The 23,985-nt window shown below is 37.7% G+C and overlaps 1 protein-coding gene across 6 annotated transcripts in view; it reads right to left on the bottom strand.

Annotated features, from left to right (window-relative positions):
- Nucleotides 1–1,809: 1,809 nt before the first annotated feature.
- Nucleotides 1,810–23,985, bottom strand: part of SPAG9 (sperm associated antigen 9) — a 65,240-nt gene continuing 43,064 nt past the window's right edge. For 2 of the 6 annotated variants that reach the window (XM_075770902.1, XM_010313678.2), the window contains 18 exons: nt 23,209–23,265; nt 22,170–22,343; nt 21,283–21,412; nt 20,936–21,028; nt 20,497–20,664; nt 19,572–19,743; nt 18,466–18,693; nt 17,469–17,664; nt 16,168–16,290; nt 15,532–15,612; nt 14,972–15,039; nt 13,597–13,745; nt 12,267–12,438; nt 11,170–11,283; nt 9,399–9,437; nt 8,351–8,527; nt 7,419–7,556; nt 1,810–5,503 (listed from right to left, as the gene is read on the bottom strand). In XM_075770902.1, the coding sequence (XP_075627017.1) occupies nt 5,388–5,503; nt 7,419–7,556; nt 8,351–8,527; nt 9,399–9,437; nt 11,170–11,283; nt 12,267–12,438; nt 13,597–13,745; nt 14,972–15,039; nt 15,532–15,612; nt 16,168–16,290; nt 17,469–17,664; nt 18,466–18,693; nt 19,572–19,743; nt 20,497–20,664; nt 20,936–21,028; nt 21,283–21,412; nt 22,170–22,343; nt 23,209–23,265 (2,395 nt within the window). In that variant the 3' untranslated portion in view covers nt 1,810–5,387. The remainder of the gene's footprint in view (nt 5,504–7,418; nt 7,557–8,350; nt 8,528–9,398; nt 9,438–11,169; nt 11,284–12,266; nt 12,439–13,596; nt 13,746–14,971; nt 15,040–15,531; nt 15,613–16,167; nt 16,291–17,468; nt 17,665–18,465; nt 18,694–19,571; nt 19,744–20,496; nt 20,665–20,935; nt 21,029–21,282; nt 21,413–22,169; nt 22,344–23,208; nt 23,266–23,985) is intronic. The other 4 variants (XM_075770903.1, XM_010313679.2, XM_075770904.1 and 1 more) reach the window with 3 other exon arrangements.

The raw sequence follows: 23,985 nt of genomic DNA, 5'->3' as shown, positions 1-23,985 counted from the left end.
CTCCCTTCTCACCATCGCTTCAGTGTTTTGTAAAGCAGGAAAACAGTTCTCATACTTGGGTTTGTCACCTCAAAACAGCTTTTTAAGAAGTTAACTATAACCACGCAAAATTGCAACGAGTCCCAAACACCGTGCCATGAATCAGAGCATGGTCCAAGGCCACGAGAGCCCCTCAAAGCTTCTTTTACAGTAGGCTTAAACTCATGCATCAGAGATCATCATGGTGCTAAACAACATTTACAGACTATCGCCCAAACAGCTTTCAAATAGATTACAAGATGATAAAAAGGGAGGTGAAGGCAAAAAGAATTCTTGTTTGCTATTCCATTGTAGAAAATCGTATCAATAAGTTTGAGGTTTAATTTCTAGCAAACAAGTATTTTCCAATAAAGACCATTAACATTAAAATATTTTCACTTCCTGTGTGATTATTAACACTTTATGTATTCTGAATACCTCTTTCTATACTGATACAACCATGATAATGTTTTCAGTATCTGCTACAGCAAGTGGGAGTGCTTTTCCCATTATCACCATGTTCACTGCAGAAGGGCCTGGGGTATTTACAAGGCCATAAAGCTTCAGTCTCCAAATATAATTTATAACACCTTAACCTAGTTCACTATTCTATTAGCACTTCTCTCAATACAAGATCTGAAAAATTAAATTACTTACCCACAGACCTGAGGCGCTGCCAGAAATGCTCAAACACATCCAGAGTAAAGATTTACAAAGCTTCTTTCTATTTAATACGTACACAGTGCAATGATGTGACATGCATGTGAACGGACACATCCCGAGAATAAACACTGCCGAGGAGAGGGAAGTTTGTCAGTACACCTGCTCTGGAGAGGCAAAAATCTTGTGAGAAAACTCCCGTAAATGAGCATAAAGATTTATTTTCTTGTAAGCACCAAGATGATGACATCTCAAGGTACAACACTGAACAGGACACACTGCACCTTTGCACTTCTGAGCCATGGATGATTCCTGCGTTTGCACGTGCAAACAGGAAGTATTTGCATCCTAGAGGTATTTCAAAAGCAACAGGTTCATGTAGGCCCTCCCTATTGCCCACGAGAAGCAAGAGTGACATCTGCTTGCGCGTTCGCACAGGCAGGGCAGGACAAGACAAGGGACAGGAGGGCATTGCATCCCGAGCACGGCGAGGACAGGCCACCCCAACCCCTCCTCACAAGGGTTAACCGAACATTTTCAGCGGCACAGCCACTCCTGACATACTAATCCAGATAAATTGCTGGGACAAATGTGGTTAGAAAGTGGCAGATGAGCCAGGAAAAAATTAAAACCTCGCTTTAGCCAAGCGTTCTGTTTCTGCAGCAGGAAGGAATCTCCCATCACCGAGTCCTCATTCTTCTGCCTTATAGAAGTACGATTTCCTTTGCCATGCGGTAACCAATGACCGTGTGTTTGAGCTTAGATGAATCTTTGGTAAAGTGTTAAGAAAACTTGAAAACCAAATTCCAGTGCCAACGCCTATTTCATCAGAGCTGCAGGTCAGCGGATCTCCCCGGGGGTCTTATCCTGTGGGCCACGCGGGAGGCCAGGAGAGCGTGGCGTTGTTTGGGAGCCGGTCAGCAAACTAAGCGTTTCTTCCGAGCTTTTGCTTAGGCCCAGTATGAGACAGCAGGATCACACTAGTTGTGGGCTGACTCAAGTAGATTACTACCTGTATTTATGATGGCAATTATTTGGCTGCCAGTGTAAAAACCCAATTATTATGCCTTCTAGTAGCATCGAACCCCTTTGAACTTAACATGAGACTACAAAAACCACACCAATCCGATGCATGTTTCATATACATATTTATATATATTTCATGTACAAAGTTACATTCTGAACCCCATGGATTCAATAATAGAAATAAATACTGAAATAACTACACTGCTATATGAGCTTTTCTGCTCACAGAAGAGAAGCCTCAAGTTTTAACAGACAGCAAGTTTAACGCTGTAGTATCCATCTCGGATTACAGAGGCAAGTAAAATTCAGCGTAAAGTGTCCAACAGACAAAACTTTCAAAAATTACAGACCATAAAATGTTTAAAATATATGTTTAAAAGATTGAGAAATGTGCATCAACAAAATTAATAAAGGAAACTTAATCTTGTTAGAGGGCGGGAGAGACATTTAGTGTATAGAAAAATGCTTTGAGGTGCAACATAGGTTGTTACAATATGGCATAACCCTGTTAGAAAAACATTTGATTTCCCTAAAGAACTGTATTTGAGTTTACTGTGTCTTGCTTTACAGAGCAGGGCCTTCACCAGACCCTGTCTCAACAGGGTCGCTTACAAGAGTGCTAAGTCAGGTTTAATCCTTTGGTAACTTTTATAATACTCACATGGAAATAAATATTCAGTTACACAGCATTTTAAAAGACACACGTTCTTTAGAACAGTTAGTATAATAAAACAGATTTAACATTTGTTTGTTACTAAGGCAGCCTATGATAAAGTGTCTACGCTCTGCCAGCTCTATCTGATCCAACGCAGGAAGACCTTTACAAGAAATGGACAATGCAGCAGCTTATACAACGCGTTTCACCTTTACCATGCAAACACCCTTACCCAGGCAAGTAATGTGCTGCATATTTTGTGCTCGAAATGTTTCCAAACTATTAACAAGCTGTAGCTATCAAGAGATTAGCTCCTATTTATATGATGCTTTAATCACATGAGTGTATGCATAAACACATTCTTGAGACGGATTTGTAGGGGTGTATTGTCATCCCACTGCCTGGGGTTTTACGGGCTTTATTCACCATTCAAAGCGACCTTAAGTAGAGTTTATCAATCCCAGTGCACTGTGATGACAATAGGGACCCGCTTAATCTACTGTACCTTAGGACAGGGGATAAAGTTTTTAAATGAGAAATACAGAGAAGTGCACAAGCCTTTTATCTACACCCACAGTGGTACATAGTTAACCTATTGTTTTCTTGAAAACCCTTCCACTTTTGGACAGAAACAATCATTCTCTGAAAAATTTGCAAGAGTTGGCCCACTGATGTGACGAAAATGGCACGGTGGACCAGATACATTTGGCAAAAGACCAGGTACGCACTTGCCAGATTGAACTGCTCTATTTGATAGCAGTAGAGCCGTTCAGAGAAAACGGCTCATCACTAATGAAAACTAAAATGCTATACAAGAACCAAGGAACAGAATTGTGCGCTTTTTTTCTGAGAACATGAGAATGTGACAATCAACCAGTGAATAAAAGCTTTGGAGACTGTGTTTTCAAAAGAGGAAAAAAAAAATAAATTTAAGAAAACGGCAGGAGAAGCAATGAAACTGCACCACTCACAGTGACGATTCTGCACAACAGTAAAAGTTTAGACAGCATTTTTCTTAGACATCCAATTTCATAAGTTAATTCAGACGTGCTTCAGGTTCAGCACACGTGTCTAAGTTTTAAATAGGTCTTTCAAAGACTGTTTAGTCCGTTTATTTTCTGTATTTGTATAATTTTTAAAAAGCTCCCAGACTTTATATTTAAGCCAAAGTACTTTAGGAGTGACGTTAAAGATGAATTTGGAAAGCAAATTATGAACAACATGCTCTCATCACTTTTGGCATCTTGAAGAGAAAAATACTACCAAGATATTAGACATCTTTAATAAGGATTTTTACTACATAGTTCATGTCCTAAATACATATTTACGAGAGAACAGCTGTGTACAAAATATGTCGCTTAAAAAGTATTTATACATATAAATCTAACCAATAGACCTGATGGAGTTTTTCTGGTTTATCAGCTATGATATGCATTTGAAAAAGCTGCCTAAATATATATTTACACAATAGACCTCAGCTAAATGTGTTCATTTAAAAAATTAAGAAAATATATAAACACATGTTTGCCTGATAGACCAGAACTGCTCCTATTGCATAAAAATGTTTAGGCAGTTTTAAAAAAGTGTTTCTATATTTAGTCCTCTGAAACTGTTCAGTTCTCTCACATAATCAAGTTACTAAATTTCTCTGCTAATCTGAACAGAACAGTCCCAGCCTTTTGGGGGTAAATGTTGGATGTTTGTTAAAACCCCTCAAAACTTTTACTTTACAGAGACAAAATGAAAGAGCAAATCTGGGTTTTAAAATATTCTGAAGTACAGAGATCAAGAAGTGTTTAACTTAGGTCTGATATTAATGTAGGAAATTCAATGTAAAAGGAAGACAGTCTTCAACTCACGCTTATGGTTAAAAAAATAGATGGTGAGTAGACAGAATGTCAGCCTAATATTAGAGTCTCCTGACTTTCATCAATTTACTCAATCTTAGTGTTACCTGCTAACATTGTCACTAATTTTTTTTTTTTTTTAAACTAAACTGGGGTATGCAACTACCAAAAAATACATTTTGTACCTAATTATCTGGCACTAAAGTTCCTTTACAATCTCACTTGGGCAGAATGCATTTTTCCTGTACACTCTCAGTCTTTTCTCATGCTCTAATCGAGGTCTCTAACCTTCACACATGTAGTGCCTCATGAGTTTGACCAGCTAGGCAGAGAAGATCATTCTAGTGCTTAGGACATAAGGAGTTAAGACAAGAAAAGAACAAAACATATCCCCTGTTCAAGAATTTTACAGTTATTTTCAAATTTAAATCATCCTAAGAATACCCTTTGGAAACCAAGTGCTTCCATGTCGGGGAAATGGAAAAACACTATGCTCAAAATTGCTCATTATTGAGGGCAGCAGTTCTCAAACTTTGAAGTTCGATAGTGAAAACATGTAATTTTATTTAAATATTGTAATCTTAATTCCTATACAATTTCCTCTTCCCCCCCTGAAATTCAGATGAATGTAACAAATTAAACCATATACACTACGTAAGCAAGATTTTCCAGGTTTGAAAACAAAAGCTGAAATTTACAGTTTGCTTTAGCCCTCACTGAATATTTGGATGAGTTTTAATAATCCATCTTATAATTTGTCATTTTTTTTAATACTCTGGGAATAACTCTGCTGTTTTACCCAATGCATTATACAGTGAAATGAAGCTCAGTTGTAATAAAGCTGAACTCAAGTGAGACTACCAAAGAAGTGAACTACATTAGATTGCTGTGGTACAGTAAAACTGTCTCAGTTGCTTACTATGGTGTGCACACCAGTTTTGAGAAAGATCTGATTTCATTATACTGTTCCATGTAACACGGGTGCAGTAAAACAGCACAAGCTAATTCCTGTATAGTTAAAGGTATGACAGATTTGCAATATAAAGTTAAACAGCAAAGAAATGCTTCAACATCGTGTAGTGAAATAGGTTTCACAAAATAAAAAAACATGCAGAAGCTTTTTTTTTTCCTTTTTTTTTTCCTTTTTCTTTTTTTAAGGTCTCCAGCTGCATCCTACAGGCTCACTCACTGCCACACATTACTTGCCACACTATCAAGTGACTCCTCTCAGCTTTGGCTACAGAAGGTTCAAGTTGTAGAGCTTCTCCAAGGAGTTCAGATTCTCCACCCTCGTCACCTGAAAAACAACAGCTTTGATTCAGACAGACAATAAAAAGCAGTATTGACACCAAATGCAGCGAGACAAGCAACATCTACGTTTACAAGAAAACACTATAAACAACAGTAGTTGCTATATGCTCATATGAAAGTATATTCAAGATTGTCAATATATACATTACAAACTGAAAAGCCGTTCATAATTATTTCAGAGCCTACTATTCTGATGGTCATATTCTACAGTTCTAACCCTCCAAGTTAACTGTAGTTTAAGTAACCATTTTCTACATGTTTCATTACTTGCAGCTCTTTGAGACAGAGAAGTGACAACCTGATTTGCAAACTCGCAGTCTCTCCCAGGCAGAAACAGAGATGGTTATGCTACAAGAAAGTGTGCTAGCATAAAGACATAAGCCAGATAAAGTGCTCTGGAAATAAGAGCAGTAACTGAGCACAAGTGAGACAATGCAACATCCATGTATACGACGAACCTTTCCTCCTTCCCTCCTCTTGTTCCAGTTATTGTAGCTTGTCACAACTCTGCACACACTGGCACCAGACAGCCTTAAGCCTATTCTCCGTTATTGCTCTTCAAAAGAGCAGAACAGGTTTGGAACTGTGTCTAAACTCTTGGTGAAATGAGCTGACATGGATCAAAGGTGACAAACTAACCACTACATAAAACTGCACGTAGACAGTAATAAACATCAATACAGTGGCAGTCTTGTGGTACAAAGAACATCAGTTTAATCAGATGAAATGGGAACTGACCTACAACTTCAGGAAGGTTTCAAGTCACAGTTTGGCTGGTTTTCTGGTTAGACTACTTTGGAGGTCTGAAGAACATGAACATCAAATAGTCTAAACTTGCTCTTGAGCCAGTTTGCTGCACTAATGTGGTAATAGCTGAGCTAATGCAGCTGCAGTACTGACGCTTAAGTTCATGGCTTTGCATCATGCCACGAGGACAGCAAAACGCAGGTTTGGTATGTGGTTATACCAGATTGCTCAGAATACGTGCAGGATCTTTAATACTCACTACAGCGCGGCACAGAATTGCCTCAAGTGCTGCTGTCTGTGTAACTCCGCTGGGGTTACCAGCGGGAACTGGTTTTTCATTGACTAGTGGGATGACAGAATTCGGGCTGGCCTTCATGGGTTTGTCTTTGTAGTGGCTTTTGTGGGTTTTTTGTTGTTTGTTTTTTTGAAACACACTATAGACAAATTTAGGCAAGAGGTCAAAACAAGGTCTAGCAGTTGCAACTCCTTTTTATGCACTTTTTGTCAAAGTCTCCAGCTGCAGATTCTAAGCACAGAACCACAACCACTCTCATTTTGTTATATTTCCCCAAAAGCTTCAATTAACAAAAAGTATTTACACAAGAAATCTCTTATGCGCTAGATCATGCAGGAGTGCTATCCAAGAAAAGCAGTGATCAAAATAAAAAGAGCATGCAAAGATAACAGTGAACTACTTTTTCACTTTTCACTCAAAAATGAGTAAATTTTAGTTTTAGTGTTCTTCACATAATATATGACTTCTTTTATAGTCAGTCTGCACATTTAAGTAACTAAGGACATGTTTTCCAGCAGTTTGAGACAGAAGGCTAACCTGTCAAGGTAAGACTGACAGCACAAACAGCAAGGTGATACATGGTTCCACAGCAGAGTTTCAAATAAACCTTTTTACACAGTCATCTCAGAGGTCATGGTTTATTGGGAGGAGGAGGAGGAGGAGGAGAAGCTGCAGAGGTATGTGTGTGAGAGAGAACATAAAGATACTTCTATCCTCGCACTTCCTTAGTACAGACTATATACTGACTGACCACACAAATGCACTCTGCAATCCCAACAGAAGTTATTATACAGTTTATACAGTTAATGACTTTTCAGTATGAAGAGGTTACAACTGATTTTAAAGTCCGTTTTCTTACCCATTCTGAAGTCAATATATCCTTCTCCACCACTTATCACCAACATTGATTTTAAGGGACTCTGGTTGAAGGACTCTTGGGCTGGTTTATCAGCTGTTAGTTCTGTTCCACCACTACTTTGTGGGCAAACAACCTGACCTGAATTAAAAACAGAACACATTTTTATGCCACATCTCACAGAATAATACCATCTGTATTTACTCATTGGATGACATACTTCATGCCTAATGATAGACTTAACTTTGATTCTAGTATCTCTTCAGCGAGGGACAGCAAGCTAGCTTTGTTCCAATTTCATCTCTCTATAGAGATGAAGAATCTGTTCAGGTCAGTTCAATGGAAATCAGAGAATTAAATGCCCCTGGATAGATTTGACAGCACAGGCATGCAGATCTAGAGAATGACATTGAAACAGACTTAACGACTTTCAGATGCACAACTGAAATGATTCAGCACACATCATCCCATTAAGCAAACTTCTGTCATTTACTCCCAGCACACAAGGTACATACAGGCACTGAGGGGGTATTCAGCCAGCACTGCAGCTTCTAGGAAACTCTTAGCTTTTGCAACTGAGTGTCTTTCCTTTAGGGGCTTCTCCCTTAGTAGCTCATCCTTCCTGCAGGATGGCAGGCTCTTAAATCAGACCTTCCATCAATTGGCAGTTGACTGTCATCTTAACAGGCAAGTACTCACTCATCACAGTAACTTTTTCCCAGAAGCAAAGCACTTCTTTCTTTGTGACCAACCCTTTTCTTCCCATTAAACAAAATTGCACTTAGGAATCAGACAACTCTTGTAAATAAAACAGAATAAATTGTTTCTGAATGTATGATTTCATACACTTGCTATCTTTGCCTGAACAGTACATTTAACTAAGCAAACAAGGGTGAAAAAGAAACTTCATTTGAAGAATGGTAGTAAAACCTCACCAGGTACTGCGACAAAAAATTTAACAGCATCACGGTGCCCATGGAAGCAAAGCTGTGCGTGTGCCATTGAACAATATGGTATGAATGTTCCCGGAGTCACTTTGTCACTGTTTTCATCGCCATATACACGTATTACACTCCCCGGACGGTTTCCGGAGCCTGCTGCTGCTTTATTAGCTGTAAAAAGAAGAGAAGTGTTTTCTACTTGAAAATACAAATTACAGAAACGGTTATTTGTTAAGAAACCTTATGGTACCATCTAAAAGCTAAAGCCAACTTAGATAAAAATGAAACAGGAGGGCAGCAATGCCAATTCAAGACAGAGCTGGAAAGAAAAAAGATTGCATGCTTCGTTATTTTAAGTACATCAGAAAATGGAGCAGGATTCTTATTAGTCTAGCATAAACACCAGATTTTAATATCCTACTTTTGGAAGAAAATAATTTGTGAAAGGACTGTATCTTTCATAGAAAATAAGTACCTCTAATGTGTTTCAGTATGAGCAAATTCAATGTTCTTAAACATATAATTAAAGACAGTTCCATTCCAACTAATCATAGGGTATCCCCCTTGCCAGCAAAAATTCTCTAAAAATAGCCACCTGTGGGCACAAAGGAGCTACCCTATTATATTTCTACATCTAGTTTTTACTGAGAAGTTTTAAAATCCATTAAAACAAAGAAGTACTCATGCTAGACATACAAGCCATCTCCATTCCAAAGACTATCAAAGTAGTGAAAGAAACAGTGATTTGTAACAAGACAGTAAATGATGTGGATTAATGACAAAGTTATAAGATATGGTATCACATTGGCTGGAAGAAAAACAAAGTCTGTATGAAAGTTCAGCTGCAACACAGGATGATATACTAAACTGCTGAGCAGATTGGTGGCCATTTAGCAAACATAAAACTGCTGCAATGCAGTAACTGCAAGTGGAAAAACATTTAGGAACATACAAAGGGTAAATCTATAAAGTGTGGGAAACAGCCTCGAAGTGGCTATTAGAAGCCTGAAAATAGATTTTTTTGTTCAGGATCTGCACTTACCCCTCAGCCCCAGTAAACGTCCCTGGTGGAGGATTACAGCTAAAGTGAGAAAGGAGGAAAGGGGAAATGGATAGGTATGACAGTAGAGGAGAAGGATTAATGAGAACCCACCACTCTTGTATTTTGGTTTTTGATAAGCAGAGCTTAAAATTTTAGCTCCTAAAACCATTAAATACCTAATTACAGAAGATTCAATAAAAAGTCACAAAGAACAGCATCTTGTTATAAAAGTTTCAGTACAAAATGGACAACGAAAGCACTGTCACTTTCATGTGCTTTATCACTATGAAGTTTGTTATAGATTAGCAATGTTTCCCCTTTCTCTCTTTCCTTGGCAGGAGGCCACCAAAATAAGATATAACAACTCATGTTTTCAAGTGCCTTTTTGAAACATCATCTGCAGATTTGGAAGATGCCCTGCTACTGAGATCCAGGGAACAGAGATATGCAATTCCTTATGCAAGGATGCAATTGCCTTTGAAAACCATGACTATTTGTAACAAGGGTTCAAACCCACTATCAGGCTACCCACAAACAGTTGTTCCAATTCACGAACAACTAAAAACTGAAATTAAACGGAATAGCTTTAATAGGGAGCTTTTTCTGTTCACTACTGTTTTAAAACAACCTCCTCTGGAAACATTAAGTTAAGCTTGATGCAAATTAAGAGCTATAATTTTTGAAAGCATGATTTAAACTATTTCAAATTCACGATAGGAAGTCTGTACTTCCTTAGTACACTCATGCAATGCAAAAAAAGACATTTACTGAAGGCATGGACAATGTAATGGAACAGTATGAGAAACAATGCATGTATGTGCTGTTCAACAAAGCAGGTACAACATGAAGAGTTCTATTATCAAATTCCCCTAAAATTTCACCTCTCAGCCTGTACTACTTTTTATGTAACAAGAGCACAATTAGGACTATCAAAGTACTATATTTTATTTTCTGAAACGTCTGTGTGTGTGTGTTAATGTTAGCGTCAGGCACAAGTGTTGGGTTTTTTTGTACTTTTAAATGCAATCACTTTACACAGATTCTTCTCAAGCTTTACCTATTTAAGATTTGTTTTGCCCTTGAACTGGACTGTTCTCCCAAGGTTCAACTGCCCATGTCAGAATGCTTCCCCTCCCATCCCCAAGTAGTTTCAGCCTATGACAAGAGTTTGGGGTCTGTTATTAAGCAGATACTTGGATTTACATTACTGGAATTTTACCTAGAAGTTGGTGCCCTATTTGTAGAATGTGTTTACAACTCCTGGAACTTTAAACATGTCCTTTAAAACTGTCAGTACTACTGTTGCTCCAGTCCTTTGTAATGAATTCTCAAGAACTAAAGCCAATTGAATTGTATTAGCAACAATACCAACTTGCTCGAAACACACAAAAAATACTTTGGTGATCATATGGCAATCAAAAATAACATTAATTAGAAAACTATAGCCATCTCTTACAAGCAACGAACTATCAGTGCTGTTGATGCACATAACACCTTTAAGGCTACAAAGCGTCTCTCATTCAAGCCACAGCAACTCTGCTCAAATTGAAGGACAGGAGATTTGAGATGCGTTTTTTTTGCTCAGAGTAATTGTAACCATGTACATGGATTAGATGCTAAACATCACACAGGCCCAATCTGTACAAACCTGAAAGATTCAGACCAGGCAGTAAAGTTTTCTTTTTATTAGCAAGCATCTGAATGGCGCTTAATATTCTCTTTTTGTGTCTACAGCATATTGCACAGTGCTATTCATTTATATTTTACTTACTTTCTGTTAATGGAATGGAGATGATGACACCATTTCCTGTTCCTACCCATAAACGATTACAAGACACCATAAGAGCTGTGATTCTCACAAATGAGAATCCCAGTTTACCAGTACCTAAAAACAAAAGATGCTTTTCATCAAAAATTATGAGCAAGAATAGTTTTAGTTCCATAACAGAGAATCTTAACTCCAACTCCCAAACCACGCGGACAAATAATTCCCTCCCACTTCAAACAGAAACAGGGTAGAGGAGTACATTTAAGTTGTAAAGATAACCTAAAAGGCTAAAAAACTCCGTGTTAATTAAGTTATGAACCTATACAGAAAGAGACTAACATGAACTGTGAGAAAGCACAAAAGGTGTAACAGCTCCCTAATGCTGCACAATAAAATCTTTGGGGGCTTACGGCATCAGGGCAGCTTTCCAAACAGGCAAAAAGTAGTGGTGAGTTTACAGATCTAAGATAATGGTTTCTCATCCATTAAAATTAATTTCTTATCCATCAGCACCAGGAGGGGAGCAGAAGGCAGCCAGATGCAATGACACAGTAGTTACTTGTGAAGGATTTCCCATGGCCTGATTACCTGTATTTGTTGTGTTACACAGGTGGTAAAACTGCTCTTATACAAACATTAACAAAAAATAAATCAGAAAGGATATTAACTTCAATAGCAATAAAAACTTGCTATTTTGCATTTGTATTTTCATGAAAGAGGCAATTTTTCCAGGCAAGTAACAGACTCTTCCCACTTTTAAGATTTGAAAAAAAAAAAAAATGCATCAGCACAGTAAAAAAGAGAAACACTTTAGTGTCTCTATCGATTCCTGCCCAACCCAACCACCCTTTTCCTCATTAGTTCTGAGTTTTTAGGGACAGCTTAGACATCAGGTAGGATCAACAGACTGTATCAAAAGGCCTATCACGATGCTTTGCAGACTAACTTAGACTTCTACTTGCAGATTCAAGTTTTCATAGACAGGATTTGACTAACCTTCCACCCACCCTTCCAGGGAGAACCCCCTGATCCCTAACAGGAAAAGAAAGCTCCAGACAGCAAGAGGTGTAAGAATACAACACTTTTTCTCATCAACTTACCTAGCATTTTGCTTACGTAAGGTTCAATGTCCACATCCTGTAGATGCTGATAGGTGTGCGCATGATAGAGACGCAGGGTGGAGTCCAAACGAATAGACACCCATACCCCGTCACCCACCCACGCCAGCTGTCTCACTTGGCTTTCTCTTCTTGGGTGTGCATCAAATGACTTCTGTGAATGATTGGATTTTAAATCAGAAGATGAAACAAAGGAAAAAGATAGACTTCTCTGTTACTCTTACACTGTCAATACTGGCAATTTGCTTAAGTCATCTATGACCCTCTGATTTGCAAGATCACAAGCAGATACAGTGTTTATTTTAGTTACAATTACCTTTTGATGCTGGTAAAGCAATAGTAAGAGCACTGATTCCCTTCTCTAGAGTGTGATCTCAAAGCCATAGTTTCCTACTGGATCTGCATTTACATTTCCTATCCCAGCCTACTCTGCTTCTGTCTCCGTTTTAACACGGACCCTTTCTTGTATGAGGTCCTCCAGTCACAGCACAAGATACATATGCTGAAAAAGTGGTTTTCCTAGTTCTGTCAAGCCTTGCTCCAGCATACAAACCAAACTCACCCGTGCAAAATACACACTATCCACCAGCAAAACAATTAATGTCACTGTTGTACGACTTCCTTCATTCCCATTTTCCCCATATATACTCTTCTTCACAAAAAGAGCTTATTAACTGGGTGCTTGATATTTTGAGAAGGGCTGAGCAGTCATCCTCAAAAGGTCTGGCCCATGTCTTGGGCCAATCAGCAGAAGCTGAAGCATTAATCCTGCTAATGGCTTTCAGAAACCTTTGCCACTTCCTGTACTTGAGAGGTGTCAGGTACACATACAACACTGCAGTAACAGCAGCTTACACACCTTATGCACAACTATTTATAACTGGAGGAGAGTACATTGAAAATTAACACTTATGAACCTCTAAAGTATGTAAAGACAGATTATAGAGAAGGCTACAAGCGGGTGGACAACATGAGGCGTACACGTAGAGGATGTGCTGGGAGCTAGCTGTACAAGCTCTGCTCCCAGACACAAGGACACTCTCCAGTTCCTGGCCAGCTAGAAGTGGAGAACTGAATCCCCCCAAAATTGGTTTCAATAAGTGAGAACTGTCTCATCATGGCTTAAAATCTTCCAAAGCAATGAAAACATCTTAAAATGTAATAGTATTTCCCAAGACAAATTTGTTTGGCTGCTTGTGTCTATACTGATGAACAAATATCTGTTCTCTGGAGTTACGCTGGAGTTTGAGCTGCAGCATGAGATGGGATTAAAATATAACATTTCATTACTTTAAACACCATTTTAACTTGCCTCTATTTTCATGGCCTTTGGTTGAACAACATAGATTTTGTTCCTGTAGCCACACCAGACTTTGTCATGTACCACTGTCATGCACCTTATCGAATGATGTGGCCGGCCCAGGTCTAAGAGGTGATAATTTGTCAAATCCCACTGGCCATCTTTAAAAACAGAAGGAAAAGAAATAGCAAAAGAGAGCATAGGTTCCTATGAGTTTAAAAATCATTGAAAAGTACAGGCAAGTATCTTAACAGTCTATTTTTTTTAAAAGCACTGTAACAATCTGGAAAAGTTAATATAAATTTATGGCTAGGGTCCTCATTAAAAAAAAAATGCAACTAGTTATATGAACTACCAACATCCCAAACAGTACTTTGTTTTTATATAACAAGGTTGTACACTGACTCATGTTCAAAACACATGAAAACATTTTTAAAAACAGCAATTACCTAGTACTAACTGGTTTACTTGGCTAGGCATCAGTATACATTACAATAAGCAACTACCCACACAGCGCTAGGCACTTGCTGCTTGATCGAACATAGAAATGTTGGCCAGTGCATCAAGATTTTTTTAAGCATGCTGCAAGATCTTAGGAGTGGCACCTGAAATCTACTAAAAGCATACTAAATTGGGTCATTCGACACCAAGGAAAATTCTTCTGTGGACTGAGCTAAGCTACCGATCATCACTGACATTTACTCAAGATCCTTAAGGACTGTAAGCCACTAAAGTGAGTTAAAAAAATAAAAATAAAGAACACTAAAAACATAACTTCATCTCAATATCTGCATTAGTGCTGTGCAACCTCTTTAATTCTTCTAAATGTTGAGCACAGGGATTTAAAACTGCACGAGGAAAAAATAAATGAATAGGGATTCTGTGGAAATAAGCTAACAGGTAAGTTCTGGCTACTCATAGTAAGACCTTTCCCTCCAGGTCCTTATTCTGGAGGCTGAAGAACGGAGCTTGTCCCAGGACTGGTTTGGGTAGAAATTCTGAAGGGACACTTACAAAATTCTCATTGAAGGATTTCACCACAGACAGTTATTAACACTAATAACAAAACAGAAGCTTAACTATCGAGCATGATGAAAAAGCAAAAGAGATGATGATCCAAGTGGACTTTATCAACTAGCTTTTTGCTACTTAGCTCAGACATAACCCATTCTTCTTCTCAGATTAAGAAAAAACATTCCAGGAACGCATCAGGACAGTGCAAAAATGGTACCTGAAACTGCAACTGAAATACCAGAGAGATTTCTCAAGGCAACCTATGAAAAGGCCATTGGGGAATACATTTTCAAAACACTATTTATAAATGGCACATTTCTTCCCTAAACACTGTTACAGCTTCACTGGTTTCAAGACCTAATAGAATGCTTACCAACTCCTCGGTGAAATATTGCTAGTGTTCCATCAGCTAGTGCAACTAATACTATTCCTTTTACATGTCTGTGAAAATAAAGGAGGCAGGAGAATATATACCGTTAGACTGCATTTCTCAAAATGCAAGTTTAAAGTAAGGTAGAAACATTTTGTATTTCAGCATATTTTTATATTCACATTAGCCCTAGTATTTCGATTTCTACAATATAGCTCAAGAGAATGGACAGTAACAAGGGGTCAAAATCCAGTTGAGAAAGCTTAAAATACAGCTATCTACAATGCCTGAAGAAAACATCAAGGATAACAACCTATAACTGTTTTGAGTATATAGCTACAGCTCATCATTTGAGCTATAGTATCTTCAATAGATACTATTGATACACTATCAAAAGGTCACTTGTATTTTCCTTAAAGCCCAAGTTATTTCCACTGCCCCTCAAAGGCTATACACGCATTTATGGGAACTGACATTCCCAACATCTGAGGACAAAATATAAAATTACTTTGCAAGTATTTTAACAAACATTGTTATTTACATGATTTTCTTTCAGGACTTACACAATACTGAGAATAGAATCTTTAAGTTTAATGGCATGAACACATTTCCTCCACTGGGCCACTGACGAATGAACATACAAGCTGCAAAGACAAATCAGGAGGGATTAAAAGCACTAGGAAAGGTCTACCAGCCAGGAAAAAACCCAAACAAAACCCCTATAATTGAAATCCACCACCAAAGGGAAAATAGTTTTCAGTGGAAGATGAAAACTTATGTATAGATTGAAAGAACGAACTACACGAGCAGGCAGAATGTTTTTTCAGAGCGCTAAAAACATTACCAACTCCTTTGCAGATACATCTGCAGTAAAAAGGGCAATATATTTTTCTAGCATAGTAAAATATTGAAAGTTATGGAATTACCAGACCACAACAATTCCTTTGACTACGAAAAAAAACCCAACCAAAACTTTCCACAAATAAGTGTTATCCATCAAAGAGAGCTTGCTAATCAACTATGACACTTTCTTTGCGTTCTGTAATGCCTAAATGTAGCAAAGCATACAAAGTTTAGGCTCTCTTGAGGCCTTCTTGCACTTTATCTTGACTCAAGAGAGTTATCAGGCCTGTGGGCACAAGAAGCATGTTTAAAATATTTTTTTCCAAATAAATTTAACAAGATTAACATTTTCTTACCATCCATTCTGTGCTCCAAGCCACATTGTCGGTAAAAGGCTACTCATTTTCTGTGCTTCTTCTCTAACTAAATCTTGCTCATTTGGCAAAACCGCAACGTCTTTATATAACTCTGACTCAGTACTAAAAAAAACCCAAACCAACAGTTAAAATACATTGAATAAAGTGCACAGATTACTCAGATTATAGCCTAGGTATTTACTTAATTGCTGCTAGTTTCTACACTGGCTTTTGAAGTACATAAGGTATTTAAAAAAAAACAACTGTGCATGAAAGTACGATACAGATGATGAAATTCATTGTTATTGAGGTTTTCAAGTGGCCATTTACTTATACCAGGAAATTTAGGTTCCATTCAAGCCTGTCAGTATTGCCAATATCTGTGGGAAATGGTGGAAGAGAGTCACAACATCAGACACACGTTAAGAGAAACACTTATAAAAAAGTTGTATAATACTTTTGCGCCTGTATGTGGAGAGTGAAGATTCCTGAAGATTTGAATTACTGATTACTTTCAAGCTTCTTCTCCACTCCTCTAACTACTCACAGATTGACTATTCTGAGAAAAGAAACATACATTTGAACAACCAGTTGATTGGAAGAAAGGAGTGTAATTTTTATTTATTTTGACATCAAACAGGGAATTGAAATGGGCATGTCTAGATCAGCACCACCGTCTTGGTTTCAGCACAGATAGTTTTCTTCCTAGAAGCGGGTATAGTGCTGTGTTTTGGATTTAGGATGAGAACAATGTTGGTAACACACTGATGTTTTTAGTTGTGGCCAAGCAGTCAAGAACTTTTCAGCTTCTCACGCTGCCCTGCCAGAAGGCGGGGGGTGCACGGCCAGGACAGCTGACTCAGACTGGCCAAAGGGATATTCTATACCATATGATGTCATGTTCCATATATAACTGGGGGGTGGGCCGGGACACAGGGCGGCTCAGGAACTTGTTGAGCATCAGCTTTGGGTGGTGAGAAATTGTGCTGTTCATCATTTCTTTTGTACATTTTTATCATTATTACTATGTTCTTCCTTTTCTGTCTTATTAAATTGCCTTTATCTCAACCCATTCTGGCGGTGTCTGAACTCAAGGCATACAAGTTCACAGACAAAAAAACCTCTTTGTACATAGGTGAACCTTTCACACAAGCAAAGCATAGAGTATCTGGTACCAAGACTACTTATATAAACCTCAACATACTTAAGAAAAAAGTAGTTATTCTGTCCCCATGTTGTGTTCCTGCAAACATTATGTTTTTCTTTTTAAGCACATTTTAAGAAGTATGAGGACTATGTACCTAGGCTGGTACACTGGAGATGCCTCTGTTGTATTCTGCACTCCCAGAGGATCTGTAAAGACATGCTCCGTGTAGACTCCAGTTTGTGCAATATCAGCTGAGTCTTCTCCTGTCCCTGCATTAACTTCTGTTGCTTCTGTTGCCTCTTCTGCTGTTGGAATGTTCTCATCTACTGAATTACTTTCAGTTGCAGTATCTATGGAACAAAAAAATTCAAGAACTTTTAACAATTGCAAGAGAATTCTCAATTGTTTAAAACAGCCAGAACTTGATACTAAGTGAACAAGTGTAATAACCAGTCACAATCCAGATTTTATATCTCATCTTAAAAAAATTAAAAAAAAATCAGATCTGAAACAGTGCAACCTACTAAAGTTTGTGTATCAACAAGTGTCAAATGCATTTTAAGTATCAGTCCAGTGACTGATGGCACAGATTGCCCTTTAAGTGATTAACTAGAATAGTAGTGAAATCCAATCAATTACAAACTCTGGCAACAGTATTATATGCCATAAGAAAAGAAATGGCATTCAAGTCCAATAAACACATATCCATTAACAATCATATCACCATACAGCTCTGAAAGGTATATGACAGAAAATATTAAGAATGCCTACAAAGTAAACAGCTTCACTTAAATCTCTATTACAGCTTTACAAGATTTAAGGCATATACTCACATTCTCTCTATCATCTGTCAGTAAGGTCTGCATTTCAAATACTGAGTAACTTAAAAGCTCTCTCTACATTGTGCACAAGATAGAGTTCTCTTCTTTGAAAGAAGCAATTGCCTATGCCCGTTTAATGTCACCTCCACAAAGTTTCCAGCTACAATTACAGTGCAAGTTACGTCAGACTGATGGGCCATTTCCCACAGAGTACTTGTGTGTTATCATTGCTTACAGACAAACTATTACATTAAATATTTGCACCATTCATTTCTCAGTTATACCTAATGGTGTTTGGCCATCCCTGGCACACTTGTAGGACTGTCGTACCTGACTGTTTATCTGTCATTGGCGAGCCACCATTTGCATCGTGAGCTACAGGTGCTCCTGTGATACCCTCAGCAGTACAGCCAACCACTGTTATTCCTCCTAGCAAGCTATCTGTTTCTGCAGAGCTGTTGCTAGTCATACTTCCACACAGAGATGATTTGTCCACTTGGCTGGGATCTGCTTCTTGAGACCCTTCTTCTCCTGCAGGATAGTCTGTTTCCCTTGCCCCTGAAAGAGATTAAACTCGCATGTTTCTTGTGGGCACGAAGGGAAATCACTTTTTTACCTAATAACAAGCTACGCTTTCAAACTGAATGAACTCTCCAGCAACTGAGATTTAACATGCAGGTACCTATCTACAAGCTTATTTTAACATGATCAGCAGACATTACAGATGCTGTCACAAAACTCAAAAAGCAAAAGCAACATCTACACATGCTGCACATCTGAATGTCATAAGCTGTATTTAAAATCTGCAGAGTTTTCCAACTAGTTTATTTCTATTTCAAATACATTTTCCATTAAAATTAGATTTTTTGACAGTGCCTATATGCAGGGATACCTATCCACATCTTTATGAAGATTTTAACTGCAATAGATCCTTTGTTCTGGAAGAAAAGCTGCTTTTCTCTCCTACAACCCTCTCAAATACCCTTAAGACTTAAAATATTCTTGGTTTCTTGACATTTTTATTGTATTTTACCATATTTTATACTGTTTTGATTTTACAAGTTGTACATAGTTTCAGTGGAGTAAAACCTCAAACTTCAGTGGAAAGATATTTCTTCTGAGCTCATTAAACAGAACTGCTTCACTGGAACTAGTGCTATGGACTTCTATAAGTCTATAAGCCAAGAAACAAGAAAGCCAAAAGCACAATTAGTTCTTCTGCGGGTTCATAAGATCCTTCTATTAAACCTCCCTCAGTACACTCTCCACATACACTCTCAATGTAACAAGGATTCCCTCTACAGGAAGCTCCAAGACTTGCTACTTATTTTCAAGATACATGTTATTTTATCATACTAATTGACAAATCTTTGAGTAAGAAAATCTGAATAAGATTCAGTTAAAAAAGCAGGAGCTAAAATATCACAAGTCTTTACCTGGTACACTAGCAATACAAAGCACATGAGAATTGCAAACAATGAAACTGTCCAGAATATTTCCTGGTTGATTAGCATCAATAATGATAACTTTTGTAGCAGAATGTGTGCTAGTGCAGATCCACACTAGACTGGATAATTCTTCCTGATGTTTCAGCTCCTTCTGCTGGTCCTGAAGGAGAATAAAGGCAGAACAGAGGTGAACAACAACAGGAAGGTGGGCAAGAATAGAACTACAGCCTTTGATCTTGTGTGTTCTCATATTATCAACTACAGAAACATACATAAATATCTTTAGTGCCATTGTAAAATTACATGTATTTACTTGTTCTCTATGTATTTGGAATATAAAACCCTTAATACTTCATACTTGTGTAGAAAACTATAGAAAGTAATTTCACAATTATACAGTTAGACAAATACAAAGCTACACAAGAACACTGTTTAGGTGCCAGCTACCATACTCAGTACCACCACAGCTTAATGTGATGTCCCAAAGCACTTCAAAATTAAGCCTTTGATTCTATGCCCTTAATATGAATTCTATTCATTGCTTCATGAAATCATGAAGACTACCACATTTTTTAGACAATGGCACAGACACCTAAAAACCCATTTAAATGGCAGCCAGAACACGAACAATTCTGTCACAAATGTTTTTTAAAGCAGGCAGCACTGGCATAAGCAGTGAATCATTTCAACATAAAATTGATTTGCTCCTCAGATTTGCCAACAAGCTGGCACACAGGAAAGAATCACAGTAGTTTTGTAGATGGATTCAATAACCCAAATATATCTTGGGTTGATGACTACCCAAGAAAAATCTATTCGTTACCAATAAACCTGATTACAAAATATATTATTAATCTACAGAGTAAAGGTGTTCAACTATTTAAGTTATTCACCATGCCTTATGTGATCTTACCTTGAGCTCTTGGTCTAGTCTGTCTAAGCTACTTTGAGATCCTGTTTGCTGCTTGTTGCCATCTGCATCCATACCAGTCACATCATTGTAGAATACGCTAGCACCAACCACAGACCCGCCGTCTCGTGTTTTCCCTCCTGATAGGTTTACTCCTACAGCACACCACAGCTTGAAAGAAAAATACATACTTCACTTAAACATTAAACTAAAAAGACACACCCTTTGTTCAGTATGTTGTTAAATCAAAATTATTGTATCTCTGCAGTTCATTTTAAGGAATTCATTAAGATTAATGTACATTTCTACTGAAGCTTAAATTCTGATTCACCTGTGCTTTAAAAAGAAACTTTATTTAAAAAAGAAAATAATTGGGTCTAAAATAAAAATATTCAAAATATAGGTTGTCCCATTCTCTATGTCAAGGCTGTAAATATCCTACCTTCATAGAGGTATCCTTCTCATCTAAAGGTCTCAGGTAAACAGGTACAGGCAAGTTCTTCATCTTATTGTCACCCTGGCCACCATTTGCTACCTAGGCAAAAAAAACAACAGAAAAGCTTTCCCCTTCAAAAGAGGTTTGCAGTCTTTGGAATCAGTTCATCAGACTTTATTAAACATGACTAAGAGTTTTGTATTGTGATTTTCCTTAGAAAGAGTCTTTTAACTGCAAAAGTTCAACAAAAAAATGCTGGAATCACTCAAACACAAGCTGTGAAATTATACACTGTTCAAATTTCACAAAACATGGAGTTGTTACCACTACATATGAAAACATAAGCATGATACCTGTTTGTACTTCTGAGGTAGACTCCAGCCAAATGCTTGCACTCTACCATCCTCTTTCTGAACATGTGCCTTCACTTGGCGATACTGCTCTCTTTTCTGCTCTCTGCGTGAGGCTAAACTGGCTTCAGTTCTAGGGAAGAATCATTAAAGAACCTGTTATTTACGCTCTTTAGAATTATTTGTGTAATCAAAATTGCTATTAAACTCAATAGACAAGATCTCTGTGGAAACGTTGGGTTACCAAAGAGATCCCTAGTTTTTCCCACACATCACCTATAGAACAATAGGTTTCCTGTGGGCTATTTCTAAGGCACTTGTGAAAGACAGGCAAAACCAGAAAGTCTATTGTCAGTATCCTTAAAGAAAATGAACTTGAGTTATGTACCTCTACTAGAAGCTTTAAAAGTTGTAAACCAAAAGGATATATTGCCAAAAAGAAGCAGAGGAGAAAAAAGTAATTACAGATATTTGTTAGCCTGACTCATACTGTTCTGTCTTTCCATTGAATTTACAGTGACAGTATGTGTACAGTTACTGCTTAGCTACAACTCTTGCATACAAAAGCATACTGAGTGCTGCCTCCTGTGCCTAAATGCACTCTTATGAAAGGCAGCGATATTTGCCAAACAGACTACTACTGTCAGGTACCCAGATACTCATCCACTGCTGCGCATTTCAGTCTGCACTATATTGATTTCTTATATATCAACATTCACTTCAGGAGAACATTGTACTTCAGTATAATGCGAGTGATCAGCTGTGTGGTGGTTGTAGCTGCCTGCCGGGTTAAGCTACAACACTTAGCAGCAATGCTATTTATCTCAGAGGATTAAAAGAGTAAATACTCAATAGAGCATATCTAGTATTATAAAACCAAAATGTCTTACTCTTCACTGAGAAATTCAAAGGCTTTAGATTTGTCACTAGGTAACTGAGATAAGGTGCTGCTTCTTTTCTTGACTGATGGAGTAATATGTGAGGTTGGAGCATTATATTTAACATTGACAGGAGGTTCTGGTTTCTTAGCTGTATTGCTAGATGAACTGAAGAGCCTGCTAAAACTAGAAGAAAAAAAAAAAGATGAGAGTTAAGATTTGTAAGATGCATCCAAAATTTGACTATGCAGGCAAAACACTGCATATGCTAGTCTGCTCAAGCCAGTTAGACTAAAAAACTGGAGACCAATATAGCAGCAGCCACCACACACTCAGCAACACTCTCAAAGCACAGAAACTCATGTCAGTAAGCAAAATTCTTAAAGAATTATTATCCCATTTGTTTATCAAGTTTAATGGGATCTTCATCTTGAATGAAAATTTACAGGGAACCAACAAAATTAGGCTGCGAACATCAGACCTGGAAGACAGTTTTATGAAGCATATTAGTTCATGCACAGAGCAGTTTAAAAACTCCATCATTTTTTGGGCTAACACACAGAATAATTGTCAAACCACATCGAAAAGATTATTTGACAAATATCTTGTTGTGAATAACACCGTTTTAAAGAGCCTCAAGTTAGAAAGGAAAATTTAACAATCAGTAAGCTGTACTTCATAGAGGGAAAGGAAGCTGAAATAAATGCAATCCAAACAAGTTATTCAAGTTTCTATTTTTCATCATAAAAAAAGAATCCAGAAAAATGTTCAGAACAAGAGTCCTGGTGCATATTCAACTAGAAAAAAAAAAGTTACAGCACTTTGGCATTTAACTTCACAAAGTGCACAGCCATTCACTATGTGATGCAGCTTACGATACATTTTGTCTTCAAGAACAGTCTTACCGAGCTGGCACACTAGATAACAAGAGGAGAACAGTTAAGATCTCTTCATCTGCCAAAAGATAATTAGCTAACATACAAAAATGTACCAGCTAATTGGTTAGGGTCGTTTATTTATTTTTGCCAGCGAGTTGTGTTTCAATACTTACAACTGCCAAATGCTTGATCTCTTCTTTTCTTGCATGGCTGGATTTTCTCTTGATGCTCTACAAGAAATGAATTCCAAGTTTACTGAGTAAGCATTAATTAAAAAAAAGGAAAGGAATGGAACAGTGTGTAACTCATTCAAAAAGCCCAGGATAACATATCAAAAGTATCAAAGCCTGTTTCTTCAGATTGCTGCTTCTTTTCTGATCAGAGCACAATACTGAAATTCTCATTAGATGAACTGAAGTTCCATAATAAACATCATCCACATTTACTTGCATCACAAACACAACTGGTGAGTGCTTTCAGACAGAAGAGACAAATGTTTAACACTTCGCAATGGAAACAGACAGAAGACAGCAGCAAATGATTTTAAATTCTTCCACCTCCTGTTTTTTAATATTTTAACCATGGCCTTTTATTTTAAAGCCTCTTATTCTTCCACACATCTGTAAATAAATGATAAAAGTGATCATTTCTGAAGCCATAGATGCAGAGAGAGGAGAGGATTTCTACAGGAGAAATAGCTATAGAAAAGCAAGCCACGTCTGCTTGGCAATATGTATTTTTCCTCTCAGACTCCAAATGGCTCACAGGTATTGAGGACAATGAAAACGTTAAATGCCATTGTCATACGTGACGGGCAGGCAGCACCGAATGACACCATTACCTCTGGACGCAGGCACGGCTCGGGGGATGCAACAAGAATGAGCTGGGCTGAGCTCCGAGGCAGAAGACTTTTGCTTTTAAAAATCACACCCTCAGACAGCTCAATATTC

This window comes from Balearica regulorum, chromosome 18 (genome assembly GCF_011004875.1).
Source record: "Balearica regulorum gibbericeps isolate bBalReg1 chromosome 18, bBalReg1.pri, whole genome shotgun sequence".
Lineage (NCBI taxonomy): Eukaryota > Metazoa > Chordata > Aves > Gruiformes > Gruidae > Balearica > Balearica regulorum.
This window is presented reverse-complemented; position numbering and strand designations above follow the sequence as displayed.